This window comes from Oryzias melastigma, linkage group LG2 (assembly GCF_002922805.2).
Source record: "Oryzias melastigma strain HK-1 linkage group LG2, ASM292280v2, whole genome shotgun sequence".
In the NCBI taxonomy this organism is placed as follows: Eukaryota; Metazoa; Chordata; class Actinopteri; order Beloniformes; family Adrianichthyidae; genus Oryzias; species Oryzias melastigma.
The window spans coordinates 20350103-20361870 of record NC_050513.1 but is presented as its reverse complement, the minus strand read 5'-3'; the positions used below and the strand labels follow the sequence as shown (position 1 = coordinate 20361870).

Below are 11768 nucleotides of genomic sequence, written 5' to 3'. Positions count from 1 at the left end.
TGGGGTAAATATTTACAGTCATTGAACCTTTGGGGTTGTTCCTGCCCCCTGCTGGGGTAAATATTTACAGTCATTGAACCTTTGGGGTCCCTGCAGCATGTAGAAACCCTCTTCTTTCTCCAGGTGTCCACTCACCTGCTGGCACCGCCTCCTGGCCCTGACCCCGGTGGGCTGAGGTCAAGGTGCTGGAAGGTCGCGGCAGGACCGCCGGGCCGGCGTGACGGGCATCCTCCCCCCACTGCAGAGGAAGCTGTGGTGAGCATCTACACCGACGGCGTGAGGCATGGCGAGCCCGTGGAGTCTTACCCGTCTGCGGGGGCTGACCTCCCCGGCGCTGTGGCTGCGCTGTCGCGTTAGGTGTTGGTGGTGAGCCAGCAGGCTGGGGGGGCGGGCGCTCTGGAGCGGCAGGCGGGGGTCGATGAAGGTGGTGGCGCGGCAGTTGTGGTCCACAAAGAAAGACTGCACACGGACACAGAACACAACGTTCAGTCGCTGGGAACCGATTTAACCAGTTATTGCCAAAAGTCGTGACTCAAGTCACGACTTTTGGCTCAAGTCACGACTTTGACTCACATTTCGTGAGTCACGACCCACGAGATTTGAGTCGCAAGAGTCAGATGAGCCGCTGGAAGTGGGCTCTCTGGCTGGTTGAAGGCGGAGCCTTACGTAACCCCGCCCATCCTGCTGGACTTTAGAACTTTTTGGACAGACCGGCTGAGCCCCAAACCCCGGCCTGGGCCCAGGGTGGGGTCCTGATGAGATCAGTCCAGGCGATGTGACCTTGCTTCATCCTCTGGGTCTCCCAAATCACATGATAGTTGATCTGGTCATCAATAACCGTTTTGATTTCCTGTCAGATTCCTGTCAGTCTTTCCTGAGGGTCCCAGAAGTTCTAGAGTCGGTCTGATAAAGTTCTGCTGCTGACGGAAATGGACCAGAACCAAAGTTTCTCCTCTCTTGATTTTTTATTTTAACAATTGAGGTAAAAACTCAGATAGTTTGTTTGGAAGCATCTGCCATCATGTACTGCGGTTTGTGACTCCAGGTCAGCACCGGTCACGTGACTGGATACCGTACACACCTTCCAATGAGAAACGTGGTTATTTTAGGAGGTGGTTTCCATCTTGTTTTTGCTCCATGGTCATTTTTACAGACCAGAAACAGCTTGTGCCAAATGTCCTGCCATAATGCTGCCCCAGCAGAACGGTGGCTCATCAACTGCACTCCCTGAATACTCATCGTCTTAAAGTGACCCCCAAGTCTCAGAACTGATGCTTACTCACCCCAGGAGACTGTGCTTTGCTCTGATTGGCCGGCGCCTGCACCCACCTTGCCTGTGTGGTCGTGCTTCATCTCCCAGCCTCGGGGCAGCTCCAGCTGCTTGTTGGCAAACATGTTGAGGAAGGCCACCAGGTCCCGGTTGTGCTGGTACCGCTCAAAGTGGTGGGCGTCCCGGCGGACCTTGCTGACCATGTGCTTCAGACAGGTGTTGGCGGAGAACATACGGTAGGCACTCTGAGGAGACAAGGTTCCAGCATCAGCCGGAGACTGCCACCTGTTTCCCTCCTCATGGACAACCACCAGACTGTCCAGGAGAACCTCTCACACACCAAGCTAGACCTCAAAGCAGAAAAAACTACCAATTCTTACAGGGTTTGAATGCAGCACAGTGAAAAAGTCTGGACTACTGAGGAACCTGCAGCTGGGGGACTGGAGGACGGACACCCGAGACCTGGACCCGGACTGACCACTGTCCCTGCGCAGGTCTGGAGGAAACACGACACATGAAGGACACACACTACCTGAACGACAACTCGTGTTTGTGTAGGCGGTGTGTGACCTGAGACAGGGGGCGGAGCATCCATCTCGTCTCCCTGCAGCTCCGCGGCCGGCTGCTCCTCGGGTCTGCACTGGTTGTTCATGGTCCTGTGGATGCTCTGGTACCTGGCAAAGGTGAAGTTCTGTGTCAGGATCACACGTGAACTCGGGTCAGCGTGGAACCGGCGGAACCGGCTCACCTGCGGATCAGCTGCTCCATCTGCTGGGTGGAGCTGGACCTCTGAAAGGTCTGTGGGGCGGGGGGCGCCGTGGGCCTCTGCCACGTGGTGGTTCTGTTCACGTGGTCGACATAGAAAATGCGGCCGTGGCTGTCGACCCGAGCCTCCCAGTCTGGAAGCAGCAGACGAGACGGTCCAGAACCATCGGATCACTGATCCTGTCACACCTCAGTCATGCTTCCCTTCTTAGTCTGATCTGAAATAATACTCACGCCTCCGTGCATCAGAGTGGTAATGATAGAAACTAAGGGTAACCAGCTAAACTCACTGGGGGGCAGTGCCTCATCCACCCGCTGGTAGCGGCTGATGTCGTGACGGATGGATGGAAGGGAACGGACGGACTGGTGCCCGCCGGCTGCAGCCACCGCGCCTATGTAGATAGTAAAAAGTAACCGTCAAGTACACTCCTTCCCTGTGAGTACAGACTAAGTATACTTGAATAACTCCCCACATTTAGGCACTCGAGCCACTGACGGGTTCAGGCAGAGCGGGATTTAAACCTGTAATCCTGTGATCAAAGGGTCTACCGCTCCAGCCACGTGCCATGTCAAGGGTGACTCACCTGCCTCTCCTTCCCCAGGCCTGCTCCTGGTCTCCTCTTTCCTGGTTCTGGATTTGTCCTGGTTCTGCTCCGACCCCCCAGACAGCCTCCTCCACACGGCTCCGCCCTTCTCCTGAGCTCCGCCCCCCTCGGCTCCTGCGCGTGAACCCCAATCAGTCCAGTCAGGGATTTCCGGCTGGACTTTAACCCTCCTTGCTCTTACCAGTCTCAGAGCCTCCACTGGCGCCGCTGCTGGGGGCAGGGCCTGCTCCGGCTGGCCCGGCGGCCTCGCTGCTGGATGACTCCGCCCCTTCCTCCTCTGCCTTTGGAGCCGTGTCTTTCCCAGCGTCCACCTCCTGCGAAAGAGAAGATCAGTGACACAGTTCCAGGACCCTCCAGAGTCCGGAGAAGGTGGGGGACCCACCTGGATGGGCGACAGGGGTCCCTGGTGGGGGTCTGAGGCCCCCTCAGGTCCTGCAGTCTCACAACGGCCCGGTTCTGTTTGGACCTGAGATGGCGCTGCGACAGACCCCCCTGGCCCCGACAGACCGGCCCCCTCTCCGGGTCCCGGATCCTCGGATGCTGCTGCTCTCTGCTGAGGCTCCGCCTCCTGCCGTCGACCAACCGCGTCCTCCTCCTCGTCCGAGTCGATGTGCAGCATGGCGCTGAGCCGGGTGTCGGTGGGGAAACTGGAGCGGAGTTTCGGCAGAGGCGCCGCTCGCAGCCCCATGCTCAGTGGGGCTTCGATGGTGTCCAGGTAGTCGTTGAGGGACACCTGCCTCTGGCAGTGGCCCCCCACCGCCCCTCCCCACACGGCGCCATCACCGTAGAAACCGTTCAGGCAGCCGGCGTCGGACGGCTCAAACACGCAATGTGGAGACGAAGAGCGCGGCAGGTCTTCGTCATCTGACGGTGTTTCAGGATCCCCGCCCCCTAAGGTGGCTCCTCCCAGATCCACGGCTGCTTCTGCATAAACACAGGACGGGAAAATGGGCGGGGCAGCCTTTGATGAACTAAACACGTTCAATAGGAGTTCTGAAGAAGGTTCTGCTCGTGACGACCCACCCTCAGAACCAGGAGACGTGATGCTGACCCGGAAGTGCAGCTGCCCACTCACGTGGTCGGTGGGGAGGCGGCGGCTGAGGCCAAAGCTGAGCTCGTGGTCGCTGCGCAGACGACAACGGTTCAGTAACACAACCCGACTGACACACAAACACACACACACTCACATGCACGATTGTCCTTCCAGCAGTCTCTGCACAGGGACGACCAGCTGACCCAGGAAGCGCTTTATGATTGGACGGCTCTTGGCGAACTTGTCCTTCACCTCCACCTCCAGCACGTCGCTCAGGAGCGCCACGAAGGTGAACTTCTGCAGCACAGACACTCCTTCGGTTACGTTCATTTGGAGTTTAGCTAATATTTTAGCTACATGCTAGCTGCTTTAGCTAATTTAGCCTTTTTCATTTTTTTAGGCTACTTTGAACTTTAGCTAATATTGGAGCTACATGCTAGCTGTTTAAGCAAATTTAGCCTTTTTTCAGTTTTTAGGTTCGTTTATTGTCAAGCTAAAATTTCAGCAACATGCTAGCTGTTTTAGCTAATGTAGGCTTTTTCAGTTTTTTTTAGGCTAACTTGGAGTTTAGCTAATATTTTAGCTACATGCTAGCTGTTTTAGCTAATGTAGGCTTTTTCAATTTTTTTTTAGGCTAACTTGGAGTTTAGCTAATACTTTAGCTACATGCTAGCTGTTTTAGCTAATTTAGCCTTTTTTCATTTTTTTAGGCTACTTTGAACTTTAGCTAATATTAGAGCTACATGCTAGCTGTTTAAGCTAATTCAGGCTTTTTCCATCTTTTTAGATTAATTTGGTGTTAAGCTAAAATTTCAGCTACATGCTAGCTGTTTTAGCTAACGTAGGCTTTTTCAGTTTTTTAGGCTAATCTGGAGTTTAGCTAATATTTTAGCCTTATGTTAGCCATTTTGGTTAAATTACACATTTTACCAATCTTTTTTGGCTAATTTAGCATTCAGCTCATATTTCAGCAACATGCTAGCTGTTGTAGCTAATTTGGGCTTGTTTGAGTTTTTTAGAATTATTCAGTATATTTTAGTTATCAATCCACTTCAGCGTTTTGAACTATCAGCTTTAGCGTTTTTAGTCATCAGTTTCAGCATCTTTAGCTATCAGCACTAGCATCTTCAGTGGCCACATTCAGCTTCTAGCATTCACACCACCATTATCAAAGGTAATGCTATATATTTAGTTTTTAAAATGTTTTTTTGTATTATTTTTTCTATGAAGATACAGAAACGAATTATTTAAAATTCAGCTATGTGTGGCTTTCTGGAAAACCGTAAATGTTTACGTTTAGGCTGATTGTTACACTTTTGTTAGCCTACAGACCGACCCCGCCCCCCACCAGAGGAGAAAACAGTTCTGTGGCCCTCACAAGAAAAAGTTTGGGGACCCCTGGTTGACCGAACATGGACTGACCTCTCCAGGCCACACCGGGTTGATGGTGTTGGGGACGATGGAGGAGCGTCTCTCCTGGCCCTGGTGGGTGAACTTGGGGAGGCCGGTCCTCCTGCCGGGCTGGATGGACATCTTCAGGTAGGGGTCGGGGTTGAAGAACATCCCCTTCTTTAGTCCCACGGCTCTGACGTCTGAAACGGAGAGCTTCAGGAGAACCTCTGCTCCTTCCTCAGAGACTCCACAACCTCCTGCCTCTCCTTACCTGAAATGGTGAAGGTCACCAGCCTCTGACAGAGGTCACCGCCCGACGGCTCCTCCAGACCACCTTCACTCCTCACCTGGAGATGAATCAAACATGAGAAGTGTCCGAGGGAACTTGATGCTGTTGGTTGTTATTGTTACTGAACTCCAGACCTGAACAAACCCTCACACACACCCACACACATATGATAGTATAAGTACCAGTCCTCCTGGATTGCTGACGGTGATGCAGGGCGTGGACGCTCGCAGCGCTCCGCTCAGTCCGTGGTAGTACCTGAAGCAGATCTTGGTTTCCGCTGTGAAACACAAACAGACGTTGGCTTCTGTCGTCTGAACAGGAAACCAAACTCCACACAGACTCGTCCTCTACACCCCCCCATCAGACAGATCTATGATGGATCACTAATAGATCAGAGTTAGAGCGTCAAGGGAGGGATCCATTTTCATTTAGAGGTTGGGCTGTTTGGCAGAGGCTCCTCCCTCCTCCTCTGAAGCCCCTCCTCTCATGGTTAGAATGCATCATTAGACATGTAGGATCTTTTGGTGGTGGGGGGGCAGATGGATCACAGGCAGGTGGATCACAGACGGGTGGATCACAGACAGGTGGATACAGGTGGATCACAGACAGGTGGATCAGAGACAGGTGGATCAGAGACAGGTGGATCACAGACAGATGGATCACAGGCGGGTGGATCACATGCAGGTGGATCACAGACGGGTGGATACAGGTGGATCACAGACAGGTGGATACAGGTGGATCACAGACAGGTGGATCAGAGACAGGTGGATCACAGACAGATGGATCACAGGCGGGTGGATACAGGTGGATCAAAGACGGGTGGATCACAGACAGGTGGATCACAGGCAGGTGGATCACAGACGGGTGGATCACAGGCAGATCATATGCCAGTCCCAGGTGGATCCCAGATAGGTAGATCAAACAGAAAGATCACAGACGGGTGGATCACAGACGTTGATCACAGACGGGTGGATTACAAACAGGTGGATCACAGACAGGTGGATCACAGACAGGTGGATCACAGACGTTGATCACAGACGGGTGGATCACAGACAGATGGATCCCAGACATTGATCACAGAAGGGTGGATCACAGACATTGATCACAGACGTGGATCCCAGACAGGTAGATCAAACAGAAATATCTCAGACAGGTGGATCCCAGAGAGGTAGATCACACAGAAAGATCACAGACAGGTGGATCCCAGACAGGTAGATCAAACAGAAAGATCACAGACTGGTGGATCACAGACGTGGATCACAGACGGGTGGATCACAGACAGATGGATCCCAGACAGGTAGATCAAACAGAAAGATCACAGACGGGTAGATCAAACAGAAAGATCACAGACAGGTGGATCCCAGACAGATCTCACACCAGTCCCAGCTGGACCTCAGACTCACGTTCTGTGAAGTAGGGCTCTGGCTCCAGCCTCCAGACGATGTTTCCTGTCTGGGTTCCGTTCACGCCGCGGTTCTTGGAGTCCCACATGTTCGCCACGCAGGTCTCGTCTGTCAAACAGCAGCAGGTTCAGTTCAGGGTCACAAAGAGACTTCCTTTAGGAAGTTCTGGTGAATCTGATTCGCTGGTTTTATGTCACATTTCTCCTTTCAACAATACAGTCTGCCACTGTCTAAAAAGCAGCCCAGACCATGAAAGCTCCACCCTCAATAACTGTTGGGGGGGTTTCTTCTCCAAACATAGCGTATAGATCGTCAGTCTAGAGCTTTCGTAGCCTTCACCTGAACCACACTACGGTCTACCAGTCTCTATATAACTCTAAGTGACCTCAGCATGCCTTGTGTGCATGTCGCGTGCACAAATGTCACGGTTCAGAGCATTGCTAATAGTTTGCTGATGAAGGTCTTCCTGGACTTCTGTCCAAGTAGTTCTTGGAGAACTGGACTTCCCTTTGGACTCCTCAGACCGGGTCTCACAGCAGCTGATCTGGTTTTCTTTCCATTTCAAGATCTGGGTTTGTTGAGAAACTTTATAGACTATCGACCAGGACCAAAGCAGCTGATCTCAGTTAGTACTGATGGGGGCGGGGCTTCTCCCTCAATACTGACAGACTTTTGATACTTTTTAATGTTTAATACGTATCCCTGTGTCATTTTTATTTCATTATTAATGTGTACTTCAATGTCCTGATTGGTTTGCTTAGTATTTAGCTCAATGGAAACATGGAGGAAATAGTCGCCCCTTCACTGGTAAAAATGCTACCCACTGTGTGCCGTGTTAGCATGCCGCTAAGTCCACATAAGGAGGCATCAAGCCAACCATTGACGTATCGACCCCCAGCAGTTGGCAGAGGGGCGGGTCACGGGACGGTTACGCCGGAGTCACACAGGACGCGATAGCGCCGCGAAGCGGCGCGGAACGGCGTGCGCTTCCATTCGGCGCCCATGTTAACCTATTGCGTCGGTCACACCAAGCGCGGAGCGACGCGCAGCGGCGCGGAGGGTCCGCGCGGTGCAGCGCAACGTTTCGGCGTCTGGCCTATTTCTTCCGCGCGACGCGAGCGCTCCGCGTCAATACTGACAGGAAGTTGCGTCGAAATACATGAGAAAATCCGGTTTATTTTCAAAATAGAACCAATTTTTCACAATAAAACGCCGCGATTGACAAATGCGACCATGTTTTTGTGTCTAAACAGACTGTAGAGATGAAAATATTCATACAATCAAAACACACAGACACGCGTGCGCGGGAGCCCCCACCCCGGACACCACAGATCTCCGGAGCGGGTGACACAGAGACACACAAAAAAGACAGATACACACAGAGACAGATCAATGAAGGGGGCACACTGGAGCGGGGCTTGGGGCTGCGTTTGAACGAGAGAGAGGCAGAGGAGCGGTTCTTCTGGGAAGAAACATCTGGTAATATTTTTAGTTTATTAATTGACCGACGGAAACACCTGCGTGCGTGCACACAGACACACAACAGAACAGACAGACACGCACACGCGCGCACAAACCGATCAATGAACTGGGCCGACTGCGGAGTTGGGGGGCGGGGTCTGTGTCAACAGGGGCAGAGACCATCCCCTTTTAGCAGAAACACTGGGAGATATCCTGGTTATTGATCATGATGGCAAAAAAGCAATAGTTCTAGCAGAAGCGCATGCCGACCGTCGCGAAAACAAATCGCGTCTGGTGTGACCAATAGAGCGCCGCGAAGCGGCGCGCTCTCCGCTGCGCGCCGCTGCGCGGCGCTATCGCGTCCTGTGTGACTCCGGCGTTAGGGGCAGAACGGGGATCAGGAAGTGGGTCAGTGACCTCTCAGAAGGCGGATCCTTTCACTAGCTGGGCCGGTGGGGGCCGGTGGGGGGGACTCTTTTGATTAGTGCATCTCTACTGCTTTATGGATCAGGGCATATACACCCCCCTCTCCTCAGCATTCAGTCGGAATGTCCCCACACTACAGGATCATAAGGGGGCGTGGCCACACCGCAGAAGAACTCACCGATGTGGTACAGTCCGATCCAGTCCGTGGCGTCCACCTCCTCCTTGATGTCCCAGGAGATGACCAGCTGCCCGTGACCCAGAGTGAACTGGTACGTGGACGCCGTCAGCGACGAGCGGCTCTCCGACGTCAGCAGGTCGGTGTCGCTGTTGGCCCGCTGGAGCCCCGCCCCCATCCCCTCTGCCACCATGGAGGAAGCAGTGGGTGTGGCCTCCTGCTCCGACAGGTCGTGGAGGCCGTCGGGGCCGATGGTGTAGGGGCGGGAGGGGAGTCCGCGGTGGCGCTCTGTCAGGATGGGGTCCCGGCCGCCGTCGCCGTTAGAGGATGGTAATGGGGGGGTGGAGGAGGAAGCTGGAGCGGTAGCAGCTGCTGCCATGGTCGGAGCAGAAGAAACTTCCAGATGGGGGGTACTGGCAGAAAAAGAAACTCAGCAAAGATGGAGAAGTTCTGAAGAAAGATGAGAAACTAGAAAACAGATGGAGGAGTTCTGCCGGCAGTCATGCCTTTGAGCAAGGCAGCGTCTGCATCTTCAACCAGCAGTCTCTGCTGCCCTGCCCCCGTCTGAACATCAAGCCACTCCCACAAACAGAGGTGAGTCTGCAACAGGACAGAGCAGGAGGTCACAGAGGGACGGGTGACCCTAACGACCATCGGTCCAGAGAGGAGATCTGCAGGAGAGAGGAACAAGAACAAGTCATTGTGATGGGGAAAAGGTTCAAAACCTGAAACTAGACCTGACCCTAACCATCTGCAGGAGAGAGGAACAAGAACATGTTATCATCACGGAGCAACGGTCCAAAACCTGAAACTAGACCTGACCCTAACCATCTGCAGGAGAGAAGAACAAGAACATGTTATTGTGACGGGGAAAAGGTTCAAAACCTAAAACTAGACCTGACCCTAACCATCTGTCCAGAGAGGAGATCTGCAGGAGAGAGGAACAAGAACATGTCGTCATCACAGAGCAAAGGTTCAAAACCTGAAACTAGACCTGACCCTAACCTAAGGCAGGGGTTCCCAAACCTTTCCTTGTCTGTTGCGGGGCCAGGTCGGTTTGTGGACCAACAGAAAAAGTGTAACAATCACAGTCTAAACTTAAAGATTTATGGTTTTCCAGAAAGCCACACATAGACAAATTTTAAATAATTCATTTCTGTAATATTCATGGAAAAAAATAACACTGAAACATTTTAAAAACTAGATATAAATAGATATATAGAATTACCTGCAATACTAATGTAAGTAATGATGTAAGTTGAATGTGGTCACTAAAGATATTAGTGCTGATAGCTGAAGATGCTGAAGCTGATATGTATTTATTTTTATTCAACCTTAATTAATCTCGGCAGGACATATTAAGGACAGTATTCTTGTCTACATCTGTTCCCTGGCAAAAGGAAAGATCCTTTAAGAAAGAAATGATAGCTGAAATGGCTGAAGCTGATAGCTAGCTAAAATATTAGTGAAATGCCAAATTATTCTGAGAAACTGAAAAAAAATCTAGCTGAAATATTAGCTCAATGCCTAATTAGCCACAAAAACTGGTCAAATTACTAATTTAGCCAAAAGAGCTAGCATAAGGCGAAAATATTAGCTAAACTCCAAGATAGCCTTAAAAATTGAGAAAATGTCAAAATTAGCCGAAACACCTAGAATGTAGCTTAAATATTAGCTAAATGCCTAATTAGCAAACAAAACTGGTAAAATGTCTCATTTAGCCAAAACAGCTAGCATAAGGCTGAATAAAATGTTAGCTAAACTCCAAGTTAGCCTAAAAGACTAACTGGTTTGACCTTGAGCTGGACTGTCTACTGGGGGCTCTGGGGGTCTTCCTGCCTTCAGTGGACCATTCACTGATCAAGTCCACTCCAGTAACCACACTGAACCATGTGATACAAACACAGTTCTGGTGTTGTTCAGGCCTGTCTCCCAGAATGCTGTGTGTGTATGTCTGAGTGTACAAGTACACAGCAGTCAGAGCGGCTGGTGACATCAGTCCTTTTATCTTTAAGGTGGTAATGAAGAAGTTGATTGTTCAATTGTTACTGTTGTAAAATGAAGAAACCCCAAAACACAGCAGCCAATCAGATGGTATGTAAGGCACAAATAGGGTCTGGAACATTTGCTGGGCCCAGTTTAGAACTCCCCCCTCCCCCAGTAAAGGTCTGACTGGAAACAACCTAAAGGAAGGACGAACAGGAGCCCCCCTCAGACCGGACAGGTTCTACACACATACGCAGATGATGGAGTTCTGTTTCCACGTGCTCTAAAAGTTGCTGTTCTACACTTCTTCCCTGGGGGGTCAACTCAAGGCCTTCTCTCTGGCAGTCCAGAAATAGAACAATTGGGGGGGTGGAGTCAGAGGCAGCAGCTTCCTGTCTCACATTCCTTTGAGGGACTCCCCTTCCTCCGTCTGTCACAGGCTACAGTCATCCAGCAGAACCGTTTATAAGAGGTTCTGGTTCTGGTTCATCATGAACCTGCTATGATCCAGCTCTGTTCTGGTCAGTGGGAACCATTGACTGTATCAGAGGACTGCAGTGAGCGAGTTCACTTCTGGCTCCAACCAAATGAAGTCATTTCAGACGCCATGTTTTCATCATGTTGGAGCCAGACGTTTTCAGTGAGCAGCGATTGGTCCGAGTCGGTCTGAGTCAACGTTTCTATGGCAACCACTCTCTCCAATCAGGAGTGGTCTTGATTGAACGCTACACCCTACCGCTCAGGAGAATCGGTCAAACATTTTCAATGTGGGGGGCAGCAGGCTCCTTCTACTTTTATTAAGGCATCTGATTGGTCAGTTTATAACTTGAACAACTTGAACTACAGAAACAAATGTGGAAAAAATGAGGATTATCAAGAAAAGGTATCAGATCCAGAACGGTTATTCTGACCAACAGAAAGACTGAGTAACAGATGTGTATGTCTCTGTAGGACTCTATGGGA

The 11768-nt window shown here is 51.2% G+C and overlaps 1 protein-coding gene across 1 annotated transcript in view; it reads right to left on the bottom strand.

The window, feature by feature from the left end:
* Positions 1-11768, bottom strand: part of LOC112140227 (E3 ubiquitin-protein ligase HECW2) — a 21818-nt gene that overhangs the window by 7738 nt on the left and 2312 nt on the right. The window contains exons 2-18 of the mRNA XM_024263148.2: positions 8823-9490; positions 6758-6865; positions 5537-5631; positions 5337-5412; positions 5096-5265; positions 3828-3970; positions 3664-3764; positions 3023-3564; positions 2822-2954; positions 2620-2754; positions 2326-2427; positions 2019-2169; positions 1841-1944; positions 1651-1766; positions 1330-1515; positions 307-459; positions 136-238 (exon numbers count right to left, since the gene is read on the bottom strand). Of these exons, the coding sequence (XP_024118916.1) occupies positions 136-238; positions 307-459; positions 1330-1515; positions 1651-1766; positions 1841-1944; positions 2019-2169; positions 2326-2427; positions 2620-2754; positions 2822-2954; positions 3023-3564; positions 3664-3764; positions 3828-3970; positions 5096-5265; positions 5337-5412; positions 5537-5631; positions 6758-6865; positions 8823-9198 (2794 nt within the window). The 5' untranslated portion in view covers positions 9199-9490. The remainder of the gene's footprint in view (positions 1-135; positions 239-306; positions 460-1329; positions 1516-1650; positions 1767-1840; positions 1945-2018; positions 2170-2325; positions 2428-2619; positions 2755-2821; positions 2955-3022; positions 3565-3663; positions 3765-3827; positions 3971-5095; positions 5266-5336; positions 5413-5536; positions 5632-6757; positions 6866-8822; positions 9491-11768) is intronic.